Source organism: Stigmatopora nigra, chromosome 7, assembly GCF_051989575.1.
Source record: "Stigmatopora nigra isolate UIUO_SnigA chromosome 7, RoL_Snig_1.1, whole genome shotgun sequence".
In the NCBI taxonomy this organism is placed as follows: Eukaryota; Metazoa; Chordata; class Actinopteri; order Syngnathiformes; family Syngnathidae; genus Stigmatopora; species Stigmatopora nigra.
This window is the reverse complement of record NC_135514.1, coordinates 15,856,106-15,879,001: the sequence shown is the minus strand read 5'-3', so window position 1 is coordinate 15,879,001 and position 22,896 is coordinate 15,856,106. Positions and strand designations below refer to the sequence as shown.

Sequence of the window (22,896 nt, the reverse complement as noted above, 5' to 3'; positions counted from 1 at the left end):
TAACTGGTTAACGTGTCGCCCTCAAGAGCATGAAGCTCTGCTCTGCCTGCGTGGGTTCAAATCCAGCTTGGTAAGTATAACACCCTTTGTTTATTTCTTTGTACTCTAAACACATGTCAATTTATTTTTTTATTACTTAAACTAATGTAGCCTCTGCTGGGTGAGTGGTTAGAGCATTAGACTCTGAGAGCCAAGGTCCTAGGTTTGAATCCCGGTCACTATCCGGAAACAAAAATCTTGTTTTCCTCCCGCCAGAGGTCTTGGGGAACAAAACGCTTGGACACTATGATATCCAAGCGTTTTGTTCGCCAAGACCTCTGGCGGGAGGAAAACAAGATTTTTGTTTCCGGATAGTGACCGGGATTCAAACCCAGGACCCTGGTTCTCAGAGGCCAATGCTCTAGCCACTCACCCAGCAGAGGCTACATTAGTTTAAGTAATAAAAAAATGACATGTGTTTAGAGTACAAAGAAATAAACAAAGGGTATACTTACCAAGCTGGGATTTGAACCTACGCAGGCAGAGATCCATGCTTCCGGAGGAGGAGTTAGGCCATGACCCTGCAACAGAAATACTGTGAATGATAGATGTAACTGTTTCTTACAGGTTAAATGTCACACGTGGTAACATAAGAGTAAGTTTAAGAGTCAGTTAATCGGTTGATCTCCCATCCAAATACTAACCTGCTTAACTTCCAACTTTTTCAGGGTAGTATGCCATTGGGCCTACTACGACAACATCAGTTCCCATATTTTGAGTAGCACCTATAATTTCAACAAGCCTTTCGAGGCCAACGGCATTTGTTAACCTGAAAAGACAAAAATGGAAACGTTATACACAAAATGGTGAAAATGGTCAAAATAATTGGCCAATCAAAAGGAGTCAAACGTTCTGGCGTATTTTTCGATGGTGAGTCATATAACATTTTTTCCTTGTACTAATACTACTTGGTCCTACTTTGTTTGGCCCAAACAAATAAATACTTTTGAAATGATGCACTTTAGTAAGAATAGCTTTTAACTCAATTGGCCGGCAGTTTTATTCAAATAACACTAAATTCAAAACCGTCGTTGTCAAACAAAAAACGGCCACTACTTTTACGCCGCTTTATGTACGAAAATACTATCATTTTGTTTCAGTTTTGCTCAATATTTTGAGAACGTTGTTACATTTTTTTCTCTTTAAAGTTCCCTCGTCAATTGCGCTGTACATTGACCCCGAAAATTGCATTTCAACTCGTTTTTCAAGATGTAACCATTTTTTTTAACGTTTTGTATATTTGTAAATGAATAAACGTCTTTACATTTTCTCTACATGCAACAAAGGTCACTGAATTTAATGATAATTCTGATTTGGGAGAATGTTATGCATGAACAGCATGAAAATTTAGATTTTTTTCAATTTTATTTTGGGAAAAAAAAGCACAAAAATATTCTGGCGTCAACTAATATGACTTTAAAGAAATCTTTTAGCAGCAAGCATTTGCGGAAAACATCATTTGGTGTCGATTATACATCTTTGGGTACGATTGGAAGGAAGAAAAGGCACTTTTGGGGAGCAAAATTACCCCAAAAAAAGCCATCAAGTATTTTCTTATAAGCGCCCGGCTTTCTTTGGCTAAAAAAAAAAAGACAGTACAATGTTCCGTTGAGGCTAACGTTGCAAGATAAGGCACAAAAATAATCAAATTAAACGTAAACTAGCCAAAAAGAATAATTAGACAAGTTTTTTTTTGGCCAGAAGCTAAACCAAAAAACAAAACAAGCTTTTAGCTTAACTGTGAAAAATCAACGACTATTGTTAGCCCATTAGCATGGTTGTCGAATTTTGCTAATTGTTAACAACACATGGACAAGCTAACGGAAATTAGCACCGGTGTTAGCGTTTCAGGACAATTTAAGAAAATAAGCTAATTTTGAAACTTACCAAAACCCGTACAAGTGTTTTTTTTTTCTCTCCGTCTCGTCTACAAAACGCTCAAAATACGACAAAAGCTAGCATGCCAGCATGTATGGAAAATTCTGGGGGGAAAGAAGGAAAACATTGTGACGTTTTGTTTTTTTAAATTTAGCATATTTTAACCTTTTCCAAAAAAATGGAAAAACAACCAATCCATACCTTGATCGGACAATATTAAAAAAGACAGCGTGTGCGCTTGACCGTTAGCGGCAGGGCTAGCTAGCTAGCGAGCGAGCATAGAAAAAGTGGATTACACACCAGCAAAATGAAAATAAACAAAAAGAAAAACCATCCAAGTGGCAACAGGAGGCGGGGCCAACCAAATCTGCATTTACATGACAGAGCAGTTCTCGGGGTTGACGCGACTCTGGAGACAAAAGAACAAACGAGGGTTACTCCTATCTTGTGGTTGAACGAAGAATTACACCAAAAATAAATGATGCGGAAGTAAATTGTATTTTTTGAAATTAGGTTTTGGAGTTATTGTATCACAGGGGGAATTCGGATTTTAAGAAGCCAGAAAGTTATGATTTTTCAAAATGCAGTCAAAGCATTAAGTGGTTAATAGTGGAATTACAACAAAATTCAAAAATGTAATTAAGGGAAGGAAAGACAATTATTCTTAAGAATATATATATTTTTTTTAACGATCTATGTTTAATCCTATTTAAGATTTAGGGGAACCAGCAATTCATTTTTCCTGATGCAGTACCGCAGTGCACAGATAGAGGTTGCTAATGACTCTTAAGTGCTCTCTTTTTAAATGATGTTTAAATAATTTGACAAGGAATCCCAAAACGGCTGACCTGTCTGGGCTGGTTTGGCGGCAGGAAAAAGGAATGTCCCACCAAGGCTTCGGGGCCGCCGCCCCCGCCACCGCCGTGGGAGGAGCCCTTGTCCGACGTCTGGCCGCACGAGTCGCAGATGACCGTGCGGCTGCGAAGGTTGTAGTCGTTGTTGTCGCCGCTAGTGCTGGGGGCGCCCTGCGACAAGAAAGTGGGCGGGTCATTCCAACCCGATGGAACGCCAATCGGCGAGAATCGTTTCCACATTCACGACCGTCGGTGGCGGACCATCTTACCGTGTCGTCTTCGTCTTCCTGGAAGAGGGTGCGCGTCACAGTGCGGCTTGCCATTTCCTGGTGGACACAAAGTGTATTGCGTCCGTCAAATGTTAAAGAAGATCAAAATGGCCAAATGTTTTCTCCTCATCATTTCAGATCGGTCAAGTTCAGTGAGTAGAAATCATTTTGGCACCTCTCCGGCGGCGCTGATGAGGGTGGTGCTGAGGAAGTCGCCGCTTCCCCACGAGTCCTGACCTTTCCACAGGAGGTCCGACGGTGGGGCGTGGCTCCTGCCGGAGGACGCCGCCCACACCTGGGCAAAAGGTTACGGCTCACACAGAGGGCAAAAAGAAAAGGAAAAAAGGGCATCGCCATCTTTTTTTGCTCTTACCGTGACGCTGTTTCCGGCCTTGAGGGTGAACTTGTGCGAGAACTTGTAGAGGATGGGGGTGCCGCTGCCCACCTGTCTCTTCAACTGCCAGCCGGCCAACGATTGGTCCTGAGCCGCAAACAAAATAGACAAACAATTACATGGATGCATGCATTAGATCTGGTCTTTAAGCCCCCCCTAGCCAAACCCTAACCAAACTAACCCTAGGCTAACCCTAGCCAAACCCTAACCCTAGCTAAACCCCAACCCCAGCCAAACCCTAGCCATACCCTAACCCTAGCCACACCATAACCCTAGCCATACCCTAACCCTAGCCATAACATAACCCTAGCCATACCCTAACCCTAGCCATAACATAACCCTAACCATAACCTAACCCTAGCTAAACCCTAACCCTAGCCAAACCCTAAAGCCAAACCCTAACTCTAACCCTAACCAAACCTTAACCCTAACCAAACCTTAACCAAACCTTAACCCTAACCAAACCTTAACCCTAACCAAACCTTAACCCTAACCAAACCCTAAGATATGTTTTTTTAATTTATTTATTATTTTTAGAAAAAAGCTCACCTCGTCGCTCTTGTTGCTGAGGCGGACGTATTTGCCGTCCTGGTCCACCTCGTCCACGGTGACGCGGCCGCTGGCGGCGGCCTGCTGGAGCACGCGCGTCTTGGTGATCATGTCACCCACGCCGCCACCCACGCCGCCCGCCATCACGCTGGAAGCGTCACTGTCGTTGCGCCGCCGCTTTCTGGAGGCCGAGCGGCTTTGCGAGGAACCCGAGGTCGCCACGAATGGACTCGGGGACAGGTGCAACCTGCGGGGGGAAAATGTCAAATTTAGGCCTCCAAAATATTGCTTCATTTGATCCGTGTTTGAATAAAATGCATCACGATTCATGCAAATATTGTTAGAATTTATTTGAGTGGAGGTGATCGGATTTGTTGCAATGTTTTTTTTTTGGGGGGGGGGGGGTGGAAATGGCCAATTAAAGTATGTAAACATTGAAGTCATTTGAGAAAAAAAGGAAATGTCTCTTAATTTTGTCATTTTTAATTTTACCTCATTTTTATTAGCGATAAGGGGACCATTTTGTAGGATTTTGGGGGCACGACAAGGGAATGGTTTGTGGGAACTTCCCTATTTGGGAAATTTCACAAAGACACACAAGCCATTGTAGAGGTAGCTCCAAAAAGTGGAGCCTTGATACGCGTGTGTGTGTGTTCGAACCTTTCCTCCTCGCCCTCCAGCAGCTTCCGATAGGCGTTGATCTCCATGTCCAGAGCGAGCTTGATGTCCAGGAGCTCCTGGTACTCGTCCAGCTGGCGCTGGAGGCGGGCCCGCATCTCGGCCATGTCGCGGTCCTTCTCCTCCAGCCGACGACGCGACAGGTCACGCTCGCGGCTCAGCGCCTCCTCCAGCTCGCGCACTTTAGCCTCGCTCGAAGACAACTACAAAAAAAAAGCCTTACTATACTATGTCATTTTTTTCAATAAAAAAGCCTTACTATACTATGTCGTTTTTTTCAAGAAAAAAGCCTTACTATACTATGTCGTTTTTTTCAATAAAAAAGCCTTACTATACTATGTCGTTTTTTCAATAAAAAAGCCTTACTATACTATGTCTTTTTTCAATAAAAAAGCCTTACTATACTATGTCGTTTTTTCAATAAAAAAGCCTTACTATACTATGTCGTTTTTTTCAATAAAAGAGCCTTACTATACTATGTCGTTTTTTTCGATAAAAAAGCCTTACTATACTATGTCGTTTTTTCCGATAAAAAAGCCTTACTATACTATGTCGATTTTTCAATAAAAAAGCCTTACTATACTTTGTCGTTTTTTCAATAAAAAAGCCTTACTATACTATGTCGTTTTTTTCAATAAAAAAGCCTTACTATACTATGTCGTTTTTTTCAAGAAAAAAGCCTTACTATACTATGTCGTTTTTTTCAATAAAAAAGCCTTACTATACTATGTCGTTTTTTCAATAAAAAAGCCTTACTATACTATGTCTTTTTTCAATAAAAAAGCCTTACTATACTATGTCGTTTTTTCAATAAAAAAGCCTTACTATACTATGTCGTTTTTTTCAATAAAAGAGCCTTACTATACTATGTCGTTTTTTTCGATAAAAAAGCCTTACTATACTATGTCGTTTTTTCCGATAAAAAAGCCTTACTATACTATGTCGATTTTTCAATAAAAAAGCCTTACTATACTATGTCGTTTTTTTTCAATAAAAAAGCCTTACTATACTATGTTGTTTTTTCAATAAAAAAGCCTTACTATACTATGTCGTTTTTTTTCAATAAAAAAGCCTTACTATACTATGTCGTTTTTTCAATAAAAAAGCCTTACTATACTATGTCGTTTTTTCAATAAAAAAGCCTTACTATACTATGTCGTTTTTTCAATAAAAAAGCCTTACTATACTATGTCGTTTTTTCAATAAAAAAGCCTTACTATACTATGTCGTTTTTTTCAATAAAAAAGCCTTACTATACTATGTCGTTTTTTCAATAAAAAAGCCTTACTATACTATGTCGTTTTTTTCAATAAAAAAGCCTTACTATACTATGTTGTTTTTTCAATAAAAAGCCTCACTATACTATGTCGTTTTTTTCAATAAAAAAGCCTTACTATACTATGTCGTTTTTTTCAAGAAAAAAGCCTTACTATACTATGTCGTTTATTCAATAAAAAAGCCTTACTATACTATGTCGTTTTTTCCATAAAAAAGCCTTACTATACTATGTCGTTTTTTCAATAAAAAAGCCTTACTATACTATGTCGTTTTTTTTCAATAAAAAAGCCTTACTATACTATGTCGTTCTTTTCAATAAAAAAGCCTTACTATACTATGTTGTTTTTTTTCAAGAAAAAAGCCTTACTATACTATGTCGTTTTTTCAATAAAAAAGCCTTACTATACTATGTCGTTTTTTTCAATAAAAGAGCCTTACTATACTATGTCGTTTTTTTCGATAAAAAAGCCTTACTATACTATGTCGTTTTTTCCGATAAAAAAGCCTTACTATACTATGTCGATTTTTCAATAAAAAAGCCTTACTATACTATGTCGTTTTTTTTCAATAAAAAAGCCTTACTATACTATGTTGTTTTTTCAATAAAAAAGCCTTACTATACTATGTCGTTTTTTTTCAATAAAAAAGCCTTACTATACTATGTCGTTTTTTCAATAAAAAAGCCTTACTATACTATGTCGTTTTTTCAATAAAAAAGCCTTACTATACTATGTCGTTTTTTCAATAAAAAAGCCTTACTATACTATGTCGTTTTTTCAATAAAAAAGCCTTACTATACTATGTCGTTTTTTTCAATAAAAAAGCCTTACTATACTATGTCGTTTTTTTCAAGAAAAAAGCCTTACTATACTATGTCGTTTTTTTCAAGAAAAAAGCCTTACTATACTATGTCGTTTTTTTTAAGGAAAAAGTCTTACTATACTATGTCGTTTTTTTTCAAGAAAAAAGCCTTACTATACTATGTCGTTTTTTCAAGAAAAAAGCCTTACTATACTATGTCGTTTTTTTTCAATAAAAAAGCCTTACTATACTATGTCGTTTTTTTCGATAAAAAAGCCTTACTATACTATGTCGTTTTTTTCGATAAAAAAGCCTTACTATACTATGTCGTTTTTTCCGATAAAAAAGCCTTACTATACTATGTCGTTTTTTCAATAAAAAAGCCTTACTATACTATGTCGTTTTTTTCAATAAAAAAGCCTTACTATACTATGTCGTTTTTTTCAATAAAAAAGCCTTACTATACTATGTCGTTTTTTTCAATAAAAAAGCCTTACTATACTATGTCGTTTTTTTCAATAAAAAAGCCTTACAATACTATGTCGTTTTTTCAATAAAAAAGCCTTACTATACTATGTCGTTTTTTTCGATAAAAAAGCCTTACTATACTATGTCGTTTTTTTCGATTAAAAAGCCTTACTATACTATGTCGTTTTTTCAATAAAAAAGCCTTACTATACTATGTCGTTTTTTTCAATAAAAAAGCCTTACTATACTATGTCGTTTTTTTCAAGAAAAAAGCCTTACTATACTATGTCGTTTTTTTCAAGAAAAAAGCCTTACTATACTATGTCGTTTTTTTCAACAAAAAAGCCTTACTATACTATGTCGTTTTTTTCAAGAAAAAAGCCTTACTATACTATGTCGTTTTTTTTCAAGAAAAAAGCCTTACTATACTATGTCGTTTTTTCAATAAAAAAGCCTTACTATACTATGTCGTTTTTTTTCAAGAAAAAAGCCTTACTATACTATGTCGTTTTTTCAATAAAAAAGCCTTACTATACTATGTCGTTTTTTTTCAATAAAAAAGCCTTACTATACTATGTCGTTTTTTCAATAAAAAAGCCTTACTATACTATGTCGTTTTTTCAATAAAAAAGCCTTACTATACTATGTCGTTTTTTCAATAAAAAAGCCTTACTATACTATGTCGTTTTTTCAATAAAAAAGCCTTACTATACTATGTCGTTTTTTTCAATAAAAAAGCCTTACTATACTATGTCGTTTTTTTCAAGAAAAAAGCCTTACTATACTATGTCGTTTTTTTCAAGAAAAAAGCCTTACTATACTATGTCGTTTTTTTTAAGGAAAAAGTCTTACTATACTATGTCGTTTTTTTTCAAGAAAAAAGCCTTACTATACTATGTCGTTTTTTCAAGAAAAAAGCCTTACTATACTATGTCGTTTTTTTTCAATAAAAAAGCCTTACTATACTATGTCGTTTTTTTCGATAAAAAAGCCTTACTATACTATGTCGTTTTTTTCGATAAAAAAGCCTTACTATACTATGTCGTTTTTTCCGATAAAAAAGCCTTACTATACTATGTCGTTTTTTCAATAAAAAAGCCTTACTATACTATGTCGTTTTTTTCAATAAAAAAGCCTTACTATACTATGTCGTTTTTTTCAATAAAAAAGCCTTACTATACTATGTCGTTTTTTTCAATAAAAAAGCCTTACTATACTATGTCGTTTTTTTCAATAAAAAAGCCTTACAATACTATGTCGTTTTTTCAATAAAAAAGCCTTACTATACTATGTCGTTTTTTTCGATAAAAAAGCCTTACTATACTATGTCGTTTTTTTCGATTAAAAAGCCTTACTATACTATGTCGTTTTTTCAATAAAAAAGCCTTACTATACTATGTCGTTTTTTTCAATAAAAAAGCCTTACTATACTATGTCGTTTTTTTCAAGAAAAAAGCCTTACTATACTATGTCGTTTTTTTCAAGAAAAAAGCCTTACTATACTATGTCGTTTTTTTCAACAAAAAAGCCTTACTATACTATGTCGTTTTTTTCAAGAAAAAAGCCTTACTATACTATGTCGTTTTTTTTCAAGAAAAAAGCCTTACTATACTATGTCGTTTTTTTTCAAGAAAAAAGCCTTACTATACTATGTCGTTTTTTCAATAAAAAAGCCTTACTATACTATGTCGTTTTTTTCGATAAAAAAGCCTTACTATACTATGTTGTTTTTTCCGATAAAAAAGCCTTACTATACTATGTCGTTTTTTCAATAAAAAAGCCTTACTATACTATGTCGTTTTTTTCAATAAAAAAGCCTTACTATACTATGTCGTTTTTTTCAAGAAAAAAGCCTTACTATACTATGTCGTTTTTTTCAATAAAAAAGCCTTACTATACTATGTCGTTTTTTTCAATAAAAAAGCCTTACTATACTTTGTCGTTTTTTCAATAAAAAAGCCTTACTATACTATGTCGTTTTTTTCAATAAAAAAGCCTTACTATACTATGTCGTTTTTTTCAAGAAAAAAGCCTTACTATACTATGTCGTTTTTTTCAATAAAAAAAGCCTTACTATACTATGTCGTTCTTTTCAATAAAAAAGCCTTACTATTCTATGTCGTTTTTTCAATAAAAAAGCCTTACTATACTATGTCGTTTTTTTCGATAAAAAAGCCTTACTATACTATGTCGTTTTTTTCGATAAAAAAGCCTTACTATACTATGTCGTTTTTTTCAAGAAAAAAGCCTTACTATACTATGTCGTTTTTTTTCAAGAAAAAAACCTTACTATACTATGTCGTTTTTTCAATAAAAAAGCCTTACTATACTATGTCGTTCTTTTCAATAAAAAAGCCTTACTATACTATGTCGTTTTTTCAATAAAAAAGCCTTACTATGTCGTTTTTTTCAATAAAAAAGCCTTACCATACTATGTTGTTTTTTTCAATAAAAAAGCCTTACTATACTATGTCGTTTTTTTCAATAAAAAAGCCTTACTATACTATGTCGTTTTTTCAATAAAAAAGCCTTACTATACTATGTCGTTTTTTTCAATAAAAAAGCCTTACTATACTATGTCGTTTTTTTCAAGAAAAAAGCCTTACTATACTATGTCGTTTTTTTCAATAAAAAAGCCTTACTATACTATGTCGTTCTTTTCAATAAAAAAGCCTTACTATTCTATGTCGTTTTTTCAATAAAAAAGCCTTACTATACTATGTCGTTTTTTTCGATAAAAAAGCCTTACTATACTATGTCGTTTTTTTCGATAAAAAAGCCTTACTATACTATGTCGTTTTTTTCGATAAAAAAGCCTTACTATACTATGTCGTTTTTATCAAGAAAAAAGCCTTACTATACTATGTCGTTTTTTTTCAATAAAAAAGCCTTACTATACTATGTCGTTTTTTTCAACAAAAAAAGCCTTACTATACTATGTCGTTTTTTTTCAACAAAAAAGCCTTACTATACTATGTCGTTTTTTTCAAGAAAAAAGCCTTACTATACTATGTCGTTTTTTTTTCAATAAAAAAGCCTTACTATACTATGTCGTTTTTTTTCAATAAAAAAGCCTCACTATACTATGTCGTTTTTTTCAATAAAAAAGCCTTACTATACTATGTCGTTTTTTTCAATAAAAAAGCCTTACTATACTATGTCGTATTTTCAATAAAAAAGCCTTACTATACTATGTCGTTTTTTTTCAATAAAAAAGCCTTACTATACTATGTCGTTTTTTTCAATAAAAAAGCCTTACTATACTATGTCGTTTTAATTCAAGAAAAAAGCCTTACTATACTATGTCGTTTTAATTCAAGAAAAAAGCCTTACTATACTATGTCATTTTTTCAATAAAAAGCCTTACTATGTCGTTTTTTGCAACAAAAAAGCCATACTTAGAACATCCACGCGAGCCCGTGTGGCGCAATGAGCGCTAGGCTAATAGGAAGTTGGCGTGGACGGTACCTGTTTCTGGAGTTTTCCCAGCTGCAAAGACAAGCCCTCCATTCGGACCCGGGTCATCTGGAGATCCTCTTGGGCGGCGCCCACCAAGTGGCTGTTGCGGTCGGCCGACTGCCGCGCGTTCTCCAGCTGGTTGGGGTAAAGGGCACGCCGTTAGCGACGGCGTTAGCCACGGCAGTGGCGTTGGCGTCACCGTCACTCGGCGCCGTGGCTCACCTTGGAGTCGTACGTCTTCTCCAGCTCGGCCTTGTAGAGCGCCACCTGCTCCTCGTGCTGAAGGCGCAGTTCGGCCAGCGCCTCGGCCAGCTTGCTCTCGAACTCCCGCTGGGATCCGGGGCTGGTGGTCACCACTCGCGTCTCGTGGCGCCGCTTGTACTCGCGGATTTCCTGCCGGGTGTCGGGGAGGGAGCGTCTAGGGTTAATAAAGGCAGCCCCGCCTCTTTTTTAGCCGCCGCCGGCGAGGGCCGGGTTCGGTTCGGTACCTCGGTGTAAACGTTCTTCTGGAACTCCAGCTCCTCCTTGACCGTCTGCAGACGGTTTTCGCCGTCGACACGGCGCAGCATCTCGTCCTGGAGCTGGGCGCGGACGTCGGCCAGGGCGCCGTCCAACTGGCGGGGGCAAAAAACAAACCTTTTAATTTATATTTAGATTGGTTTTGGTTGAGTTTTTGGGAACCTTAGCCTTGATTTTGGGTCAACTTTTCAATTCATCGTTTCAGGTGAATACATTTTTGCTTCTAATGTCCGTCGACATGAGAAGAAATGTCTTTGTTATTCATTTTGATGGCACAAAAGGGAGCTGATTGTTATTTTATTTCCCGTTTTTGGTGTTAGGTGGATTTTCTCGCGTTTTTCCTTCAAAAATGTCATCATGGGATTTTTTTAGGGGGGGGCAGTTTTTGGCTTCTACATGAAAAAATGGGACTCAAAACGACATAGTATAGTAAGGATTTTTCTTTAAAAAAACGACATACTATCGTATGTTTTTTTTCTTTAAAAAAACGACATACTATCGTATGTTTTTTTTTTCCTTTAAAAAACGACATACTAAAGTAATGCTATATTTCTTTAAAATTATGACATAGTATAGTAAGGCTTTTTCTTTAAAAAAACAACATACTATATTATAGTATGTTGTTTTTTAAAGAAAAAGCCTTACTATACTACAAAAAATGACATAGTATAGTAAGGCTTTTTCTTTAAAAAAACAACATACTATATTATAGTATGTTGTTTTTTAAAGAAAAAGCCTTACTATACTATGTCATTTTTTGCAAAAAAAAATCTTACTATAGTAACTATAGTAAGAATTTTTTTTGCAAAAAATGACATAGTATAGTAAGGCTTTTTTCTCAAAAAAAAAAAAAAACGAGATAGTATAGTAAGTTTTTTAAAAATGACCTTGGCGAGCTGAGCCTTGAACTCCTTGACCTCCAGCTCCAGGGCGCGCTTCTCGCTCAGGGCCGTGGAGAGGGCGGCGTCCTTGGAGTTGAACAGCGCCTCCAGGTCACGGAGACGCAACAACGCCGCCTCCAGGTCCGCCTCCTTCTTGGCGTTCCTGCCGGTAAGGAGAAAGAAAGATGTCAACAAAAATAGCTCCCATACAGTAATCCTTCCAATATTGCACCTTGACTACATTGATAGATCCAAAATGGCGGCGTTTACAGGTGCAGTGGCTCAATTTGGTCATACGCAGTTTCTGGTTATGATAACAATTAGACTTTCATCGAGTCAATGATGATGACAAAGCCTATGTCCCATTATTACTATTGCATATCTTGTCTGTGGGAATGATTATTAATATTTTTATTTTTGTAAGTTGCTAAAAATTTAGTTTCTTCATTTAAATTTGAAAAGACAGACAACTCGTTGGGCTCGGTGTCGGATATTAATGTCTTTTTTGTGTCGTAAAAATAAGAAAAAGTTGCCCTGGGCTGAGTTTGCGATAAAGGCCCGGTCGGTCGCCGTGGCAACGGGAAAGCAAACCGGCAGACAGGAGAAGGAAGTCGTCGTGGTGGTTTTTTTTTCTCTTTTTGGCATGCGTGCGTCCGCAAGACAAAGATAGTGCGCCCGTGAGTCATGGCCCAACCCGGGACGCCAGCCAACGCATTCCAACTCGACTTCCCGCCCACTTTTTTTCTACTCGCGCTCTCTCTCCCACGATGTGCCACCTCAGCCCTCCTCGCGCTCCGGTTACACGAACGGTGTCCGTTTTAGGGGAGCGGCTGCGAAAAGCAATTGACTTTAAGGCCACGCCCACTATTTCGCCAGACATCCGATCCAGTCGGATCGGCAGCGAAAGGGTTAACGTCGAACATCTCTCTCGCCCGGTCAAAACGGAATGGACGCCAATGAGTCATCTTGTCGGAGATACGCATCTAATGACTATAAAGACTCATCTAGATGGCCACGCCCCTTTGAGCAAGAAGACGGATGGTTCATTTTATGGAGTGACGTTAATGCCAGCCAATGACTGAAATACATTATGTAGAGTAAAAAAAAAATACTTTAAAGCAAGAGTGTCAAACTGGAGTCGATATAACGTGGGCCGGACCATTTTAGATATCATATTTACATTTTTTTTCTATAAATGGATTACAGGAAGTGGATAGGGGGCAGTAGTGAGCTAAAATGATTTTTTTTCGCTTGGCAGTCACATGGAAAAAGTTGTAATACATTCCAGGATATTTACACAAGAGGGCCTCACATTACACAAATCAGACGTGGATGATATAAACAGGCTGTCTTGCCTTTGGGAACAACTCACACACACACACACACACTTACAAAGTATTCATGTTTGAAACAGCTCGTGAGATCAAAAGATTGACCGATTGTCCGACTTGGACGCGGCAACCAAATCATCAGAAGTCCACCCAAGCCATACCCCAACCCTAGCAAAACCCTAACCCTAGCCAAACCCTAACCCTAGCCAAACCCTAACCCTAGCCATACCCTAACCCAAGCCATAACATAACCCTAGCCAAACCCTAACCCTAGCCATAACCTAACCCTAGCCATAACCTAACCCTAGCCATAACCTAACCCTAGCCATAACCTAACCCTAGCCAAACCCTAACCCTAGCAAAACCCTAACCCTAGCCATAACATAACCCTAGCCATAACATAACCCTAGCCATAACCTATTCCTAGCCAAACCCTAACCCTAGCCATAACCTAACCCTAGCCATAACCTAACCCTAGCCATAACCTAACCCAAGCCAAACCCTAACCCTAGCCAAACCCTAACCCTAGCCATAACATAACCCTAGCCATAACATAACCCTAGCCATAACATAACCCTAGCCATAACCTAACCCTAGCCATAAGCTAACCCTAGCCATAACCTAACCCTAGCCATAACCTAACCCTAGCCATAACCTAACCCAAGCCAAACCCTAACCCTAGCCAAACCCTAACCCTAGCCATAACATAACCCTAGCCATAACATAACCCTAGCCATAACCTAACCTTAGCCATAACCTAACCTTAGCCATAACCTAACCTAACCCAAGCCATAACCAAACCCTAACCCTAGCCAAACCCTAACCCTAGCCAAACCCTAACCCTAGCCATAACATAACCCTAGCCATAACATAACCCTAGCCATAACATAACCCTAGCCATACCCTAACCCTAGCCATAACAACCCTATCCATAATATAACCCTAGCCATAACATAACCCTAGCCAAGCCCTAACCCTAGCCATAACATAACCCTAGCCATAACCTAACCCTAGCCAAACCCTAACCCTAGCCAAACCCTAACCCTAGCCATACCCTAACCCTAGCCATAACATAACCCTAGCCATACCCTAACCCAAGCCATAACATAACCCTAGCCATAACATAACCCTAGCCAAACCCTAACCCTAGCCATACCCTAACCCTAGCCATACCCTAACCCTAGCCATACCCTAACCCTAGCCATACCCTAACCCTAGCCATACCCTAACCCTAGCCATACCCTAACCCTATCCATAACATAACCCTAGCCATAACATAACCCTAGCCATAACATAACCCTAGCCATAACATAACCCTAGCCATAACATAACCCTAGCCATAACATAACCCTAGCCATAACATAACCCTAGCCATAACATAACCCTAGCCATACCCTAACCCTAGCCATACCCTAACCCTAGCCTAACCCTAGCCATAACATAACCCTAGCCATAACATAACCCTAGCCATACCCTAACCCTAGCCATACCCTAACCCTAGCCTAACCCTAACCCTAACCCTAGCCATAACATAACCCTATCCATAACATAACCCTAGCCATAACATAACCCTAGCCAAACCCTAACCCTAGCCATAACATAACCCTAGCCATAACATAACCCGTAGCCATACCCTAACCCTAGCCATACCCTAACCCTAGCCATACCCTAGCCATAACATAACCCTATCCATAACATAACCCTAGCCATAACCTAACCCTAGCCATAACCTAACCCTAGCCAAACCCTAACCCTAGCCAAACCCTAACCCTAGCCATAACCTAACCCTAGCCAAACCCTAACCCTAGCCATAACCTAACCCTAGCCATAAGCTAACCCTAGCCATAACCTAACCCTAGCCATAACATAACCCTAGCCATAACATAACCCTAGCCATAACCTAACCCTAGCCAAACCCTAACCCTAGCTATACCCTAACCCTAGCCATAACCCAAGCCAAACCCTAACCCTAACCCTAGCCATAACATAACCCTAGCCAAACCTTAACGCTAACCAAACCCTAACCCTATCCCCCCTAAAATGAAAAAAAGAAGAACTATCTAAAAAAATAAAAATATAAAAAAGATGAAAAAAAATGAAAAAAAATATAGAAAAAAATTATGAAAAAAAATCTAAAAGATGAAAACAATTGAAAAATGAAAATATTTAAAGAATGAAAAAAATGTAAATTAAAATGTAGTCTCTGTTAAGACAGCCTTGCTAAAAACTGTTTAGTTTGGTTGCCGGGCAGCTGTCGTCCTTCCTCCAAACCACTACTATCTGATGAAAAGGGGGGCGGAGCTATCAACTGTTCATTCCTCTTTTACGCACTTGCAAGCACATCTGGTCAACATGTGCGTGTCTTTCTTTTTTTTTTATTACTATTCCAACTAATGCCAGATTCAAATGAGACGGCTTCTCTTCCAATGGCCATCCATTTTTTGCCCGTCATCAAGTCCCGCCTCCAATGTGAAAAAAAAATAGAAAACTACAAGAGGCCTTTTGTTCGGGTCGTCATTCACAGAAACTCGTGCAAAAAAAAAAGATGGCGTGTCAGAGAAAGAACGCCGCTATCGGTTAACGAGTCGTTAGCTCACTTCCCGAATTGGTCGTGTTAGCAACATGGAAAAGGAAAAACAAAAACAAAAATATGAAGAAAAAAAATGACAAAAAAGGGAACCGGGATGTTTTAACGAGGCTTTCCTGCAATTGTCCGCTATGGTGGAGGGAATTCTATTTTTATTCGGAACGCTCGTGAGCATTTTTGGAACTTTTCCATTTTTAAGTGATAGGATTCTTTTTTTTAATTATATAAATATATAAGAACACTTATTTTCACTTCATAGTGAAGCTATAAATTGCATTCTACTTGTATAATGACAATAATGGCATTCAAATTTAATTCAATCTATTCAAAAATGAAGTAGTAAATGATGAAAAAAAAATTTAAATCCTTAAAAGAAAATAAAAAAATGTATTCCTTAAAAAAATTCTTTTAAATGAAAAAAAAAAAAATTCTTTTAAAAATTACAATAGGAAAACTAATCCCCATTATAGTGTAATTCTAAAAAAAAAAAAAAAAAAAGGTTAAACTGTCCACTATATAGAACACAAATAGAAAGAAAATTCAGATGAAAAGGGCAAAGCCGAGGGGGCGGGGCTTCCCACAGTCCCCCCCCCCCCCCCCCTTCCAAGTGCCAACACTATGACGCAACAAGGCAGACGGATGGAATTCATTCACCCCTCTCACAATCATTTACGAGGATTCGCGGGAACTTCTGAGGAAACTTATCTAAAAAAAAAGTCGCACGTGACCTCAACGACCTCAAGCGGACAAAAAAAAGCTCTTCTGTAAACGGCAACTGACGTCCAATCAAATTCAGCGAATGAACACTCACTCGCTTAAGTGGATCGGTAAACTTAATGTCATTCATAGCAAAACATCTTTGAAAAAATTATAAATTACAGAGTCAATTTGCTCAAATTGAAACCAAAAATGGCGTCCGTGTTTGTCGCTAGGCGACCAATCGGTTATAAAGGGGAGGGTTGTCAGTGGTTGAACAAAGGCGGGTTGCCAGCCAAAGCAAATACGGAAGTTATGTTTATTACGCGCAGGTAAAGCCAGGCCGGCCGGGATAAATAAATCAAAACGTGGAAGAGCGGCTTCAAACGTACGTTGACAGCTGGAGGGATGGGCGTAACGTTGGCGTCGGCATGGGTGGGCGGGCGGGGCGGCCGCGCCCGGACCAGAACGGGCGTGTCGGCTCAATCTTTCTTCGGGGATCTAATAATTCTTGTGGGATAAGTCGTTGGTGGACAAGCCCATTTAGGCGGAATTACTACACTAATTTGTAGATAAGTTATCAGAGGATGTCCGCTTTCAATCAAAATGGCCGACCTCCTATAGTATTAGTTTGTAGTTTTTTACTTTTTAGTTGTTTTTTTGCTTTCCCGAGACTTTTTTGTGGGTCTACATGTGATTGGGAAACCTGCCAAATGTTATGTTGCCAAGTTTTTGGGGGCTGAATATGAAATTAAACTGCTTGGAACCAAAATGGCTGACTTCCTGTAGGTTTTTGGGCATAGCTTCTTCCCCAGGCTTTTTATGGATCGACATGTGACCGAGACACCCACCAAATTTTATGTTATTATGTCTTGGGGGCTGAATTTCACAACAAATTCGAAGATAAAGCCATGAAACAATGTCCGCTTAGACCCAAAATGGCCGCCCCCGTAGGTTTTTGGGCATAGCTTCCCGCAACTTTTTTACCTAGCCTACCAAATTTCACATTACTACTTTATACCGTCTTATGGGGACTGAATTTCAGAAAAAGATTGAAGACAAAGCCATGAAACAATGTCGGTTTAGAGCCAAAATGGCGTCTCTGACCTGGCCTTGAGCTCCTTGTACTCGTCGCTGACCTTTCCCAGGCCCAGCTGCAGGCGGGCGCGCTCCCTGGCCACCTGGTCCAGGGTCTTGCGGGCGTCGGCCAGCTCGGCCTCGTAGGCCGCCTTGACGCCGCTCAGGTCTCGGCTGACGGCCGTCTCCGATTGGCTGATGCAGAGACGCAGGCCGGCGTTCTCCGTCTCCAGCGAGCGCACTTTTTCGATGTAGACGGCCAGCCGGTCGTTGAGGTTGCACAGATCCTCCTTCTCTTGGAGGCGGGTGATGCGGGTGGGCGAGGAGGCCGTGGCGCGCCCACTGCGCCCGCTACGCCCGCTGCGTCTCTGGCCCGGCGTTTCCATGGCGATGGCTTCAAACGGCTGCAAACAAAAAAGTCGACGCGTCAGAATGGATTTACGTGTTTCTCATCCGAAAAATACAGGTAAAAATACAAATACCTCTACTTACAAACGCCTCTACTTACAAACGCCTCTACTTACAAATGCCTCTACTTATAAATGCCTCTACTTATAAATGCCTCCACTTACAAATACCTCCACTTACAAACACCTCCACTTACAAACACCTCCACTTACAAACACCTCCACTTACAAACACCTCCACTTACAATTACCTCCACTTACAATTACCTCCACTTACGATTACCTCCACTTACAATTACCTCTACTTACAAATGCCTCTACATACAAAATATCCAATGAGAAAATTCCAAGTGACAAAAAGCCAAAAATTCATCTTGCATCCTGTATTTTATTTTGAAAATACCGCAATAGAGCGTCTCTCCCATTGGCTATTAGCTTTCCCAACCTTTTCTTACCTAAACAAATGATGCAAAGTCAATGTAAAATATGCCCTTGTTCAAGTTGGGGCAAAAAAGTATTTCTACTCTTTTTGCATGGACATGGGAGAGCTTTCTCTTTTTTTTATTCTTGTTGTTGGAGTGAAAAGTTTCCACAAGGCTCGGGGGCTGTGACTGAACAGGGCTGTTGTTCTTACTTTTTACTACGACTATTATTCTGGCCAGAAAAGCGGCACGGAAATACGCACGGAACCTTCCCAGCGGGCACATTTCAACAGGATCAAAAAAAAGAACAGCAAAAATCATCATGGCTTTAGTTTCTTTGCAAATACATATTTGTGAAATTTTGCCGACATGTTTTGGGATTTTAATATTTTAAGTCATTGTCGGTCAGATTTAATTTCCCTGAAACTTATTTTTTAGGTTAAGAAATCCAATGATATTTGTGGAATGGTTAAACAGAATCATTGAAACCAAATTGAATTAGAACAGATCAACTATTCTATGAAAAAAAAATATGCAGCTTTACTGTGAATTGCAAGCTTGGAGAAAAGAACGAGAAGCCAAACAGGCCACTAGTGGGCAGCAGCGTGCCCATTCCCATTCATCTTACATTGCTAGGCATTGTGGTCATTAGCAAAAGCGCTAACGATATCAACGCACGACATGATAATTGAATTGCAAACAAGAACGATGACACATTTCGACTTTTACATCCCATTTGCGGTCCATTTTTTCCACTTTTGGCGACAAACAACAACATTTAAATATTGATTACAAAACAACGGGAAAAACTCAAGTCCAACTTTTACAAAAGAAAGTCCATTTGATACATTTTTTTTTCTTTTTTTCCACATTTAACAACAACTTTTTTGCCATTTGGGGGAGGGGGTGGGACGGAGCACTTTTCAGCGTGCGTGGTAAGCGGAGTGGGCGTCCAAAGCGGCCACCCACCGCTCGCTAAAGTGCTCATTCCTATGCCAAAGTGCTACTTTTAGGCTCTTCTCTTCTAGTTTTTAGGCTTTAAAAAGTGGGCCGCTTACCTTTTAGGATTGGACGGAAGGGCAGGCAGGCCGGCAGGATTGGTAGACGAGAGCGGCGTGGCGGAGAAGAAGAAGAAGAAAAAGAAGAGCGAGAGGAGGCCTCACTGGCTGGCTCGCTGACTTCTCACGAGAATGCGTTCACGCCTGGAAAAGTCCACGGACCACTTTCCGGGTTACGAGGAAAAGAGGGAGGCGACTAAGGAGGAGTCGCCCTGCCTGCCTGCCTGCCTGCCTTTCTGTCTGTCTGCTGCCTGCCGCCCTGCCGGACTGCCGCGCCCATCCGCGCGAGCGCGTGTGTGTGAGCAGCTGTTGAGCTTTATCTGACACAACACACACATCTCCTTGTTTAAGGCTTAAAGCACACATTTGGCCCGTTGCCTCATTTTGTGTGGCCCAAAAAAGTTCATTATGACTACCTACTTTCTGTTTTAGGATCATATTCAAATGAAAAGTATAGATGTATAATAAAATTTTATGATTTTAACCCTTTTAAATCATTAATTGTCACTTTTTAATCATTTTTTCTGTGTTTTAGTTCAAAAATCCTTTTGTAAAATCTAAATAAATATTTTAAAACAGATCAAATAAACATTGTTTTAGATCTATAAAAACTGAATATTTTGGGATTTTAATCTAGTTATTTTAATCCAATTATAAAAAAAATACCTAAATATGATATCTAAAATGGCAAAAAAAACATAAATCCCATTTCTCCGGTGTGGAGCACCAAAATAAATTGTTGAAATAACAAACAACATGAATAAACGTGTAAAGTGATTAAACTGGTGACCAAATTCCATAAAAGGAGCTATTTTAGTTAAGATTTGTTTTTGGTTTTTTTACTACAGTATGTTTCCACATCGTCAAAATATATATAATAGTTTATTATTGTTTACCTCATTCTTGGAGGTCATTTTTTGTAACTCATTAACCGCCAAAGCCATTTTTTTACCCAATTCCGATCCTCTGACTAAGACAAGATTGGCAATAAACAATTAATTTTTTTTTAAAAAAACAAGCTACTATAAAAATGTCACCGTTGGTGCATATTAGGGATGTCCCACATTTTTAAAACATCTTACAGCGTGCTCAGTGACAACAATTAGTTTCTAAAGAAAAGTATCGATTGGACAAATATCAACGCCCATATTTGTTTTTTTATTGACATAAAAAAATGTATTCATCTGTTTTCTTTTATTTCAAACGAACCTTGTTAAAAAAATTCGGTGACGTGAAGAGTGCAAAGGTGATCATTAAGGCGAGACTTTCTCATTGAAACAAGTCAAACGAGGCGAAAAGCAAACAGCAGCGAGGACGAAGAACGCCGGCCCGCCCGCCCATCGTCGCATTCCCCGAGCCTGCGTCGGCAAAGGTGTGTCGCCAATCCGTGACTCACTCACTCTCGTTTACGTTCGCAGGAATGTCAGCTTGAAAAGGCAATGTGTGTTTAGAAAAGAAAAAAAAAGAAAGGAAAAAGTGTAGAGTAGAAAAAAAAGCATTTTCCAGTTTGCCAACGTGACTTTTTTCAAACTTTTTATTTGCACTAAGTAGCAAAGTTTGATTATTTTATGCCCAAAATTTATTGACAGGGAAAGTTGTCCAATTTATGTGGACGGGGAGTTTGGCAGGGGAGGTCCAATTTAGAGTGGATTTTAATGAGTGTAAACGAATCATTAATCAATTTAAAGTAACTTTTTAAGAAACGTTTCGACTTTTTGTCATGTTTCATCTTTTATTTATCGTAAAAAATGTAAACAACGTCTTTAGTGGATATCAAATTATTTTATTATGTCCTCTTGTATCACCTTAACATTTTTCTTCATTCAGTTTTGTTTGCACACAAGTTTTTTTAAATAAATATTTTACTTTTAATCTGTTTATTTAATTAAAACGTATATTAAAAATACAACCACAATGCGTAATTTACTCTAAGTCAAACGTATATGCTTTATGAAGACATTATTGAGTTATTGAAATATATAGAGATGCATTCATAACTGGTTAGTGCATCAAAACAAAATAATATACAACATAATATACATAACGTAGAATATTGTGAACTTTAACAGACGATTCAGGCAAAAAAAAACATGAGCTATTCTCATCAGTTTATAAGTTTATTTTTTCGTCAGACAAACTTTTCAGTGATATTTCATTTCATCGATTTCCACCCTTGATTTCTTCTTTTAATTAATGAATTTGCCTGTGCTCTGACGCCCCCACGCGGCGTAAAAGTATTCCTACACTTCATAACATTCAATTACGCACATTCGGTCGCAGGGTTGATGACGTCACCCCAACTAAAAACCATGCACATTTCCACAACTACTGCAACGCTTAATCGAAATGAAGACGTTTTATACATACTATATTTCGTTCAAATAGTGACAAGGCTCACCTGAGATTTACGGAAGCTTCCGTAGGGTGCTCGTAGTCTTCGTCGTCTACGCCACGCGACGTGTTTGGCTTCAACACATCCGAAAAAGAGCCACGCCGCCTGGACTGGACGCTTACATAACAAATCCGTTAAAATCCGTCCAAGAAGAAAACAACATTAACAAAATAAAGTCTAATTTTCGTGAAACGCCAACGGCAAAACAAACACAAACACGTCGAGGGGAGAAAAGCACAAGGCTGGAGGGATTGACTTAATTAGACAGCGCCACCTGGCGGACGTAATATGCAATTAGGGACACACGTGTTCCTTTGATAAACGTTGGTGGACGTTCCGTCGTTGAATAAAATGAATCAAAAACATTTGTTTTTTCAGAAGAAATCAGGTTCGTTGTTTATTTCTGGTGAATTAATTAAATTTCTTCCCATTTTATTTCTAAAAATCGAGTGTGGGTGGGGTCAATTTTTATTTTGAAGGGTCCTATTGATGAACTTTATATTTTATGTTGTATTGTTGACTGTTAAACTTTGTATTTGTTTGTATATATCATCATTGTATCTGATTTTTATTTTAATTCAATTCAAATGTTACACATTAATAATAATAAATTTCCTGTGAAACAAATATATATATATATATATATATATATATATATATATATATATATATATATATATATATATATATATATATATATATATATATATATATATATATATATATATATATATATATATATATATATTTTTTTTTTTTTTTTAACGACATGATAGTTTCACAGGTATACAATGATACAATGATAACATACAAACAAATAACAATTTTAACAATAAACAATACGACATTAAATGTACAG

General features: G+C 38.1%; 1 protein-coding gene across 2 annotated transcripts; it reads right to left on the bottom strand.

Moving 5' to 3' along the window:
- Positions 1-1,385: 1,385 nt before the first annotated feature.
- Positions 1,386-22,317, bottom strand: LOC144199304 (prelamin-A/C-like). 2 transcript variants are annotated; one of them, XM_077720837.1, is made up of 13 exons: positions 22,044-22,317; positions 17,789-18,162; positions 12,074-12,230; positions 11,156-11,281; positions 10,890-11,060; positions 10,677-10,802; positions 4,644-4,864; positions 3,984-4,230; positions 3,414-3,521; positions 3,216-3,335; positions 3,041-3,097; positions 2,766-2,942; positions 1,386-2,326 (listed from the first exon to the last, which is right to left on the bottom strand). In XM_077720837.1, the coding sequence occupies exons 2-13, from the start codon at positions 18,142-18,144 to the stop codon at positions 2,291-2,293; spliced, it is 1,902 nt and encodes a 633-aa protein (XP_077576963.1). In that variant the 5' UTR covers positions 18,145-18,162; positions 22,044-22,317; the 3' UTR covers positions 1,386-2,290. The 2 variants fall into 2 exon arrangements, with proteins under 2 accessions (XP_077576963.1, XP_077576962.1); XM_077720836.1 differs by lacking the exon at positions 22,044-22,317 and adding an exon at positions 19,646-19,811.
- Positions 22,318-22,896: the final 579 nt, after the last annotated feature.

What these genes read in the sequence shown, in the direction of transcription:
- LOC144199304 (XM_077720837.1), bottom strand. Translation starts at nt 18,144, where the DNA reads ATGGAAACGCCGGGCCAGAGACGCAGCGGGCGTAGCGGGCGCAGTGGG. An exon ending in AGAAGACGTACGACTCCAAG is followed by an intron (nt 10,803 to 10,889) that starts GTGAGCCACGGC and finishes TACCCCAACCAG; the next exon opens with CTGGAGAACGCGCGGCAGTC. An exon ending in TCAGCAACAAGAGCGACGAG is followed by an intron (nt 3,522 to 3,983) that starts GTGAGCTTTTTT and finishes TTTGCGGCTCAG; the next exon opens with GACCAATCGTTGGCCGGCTG.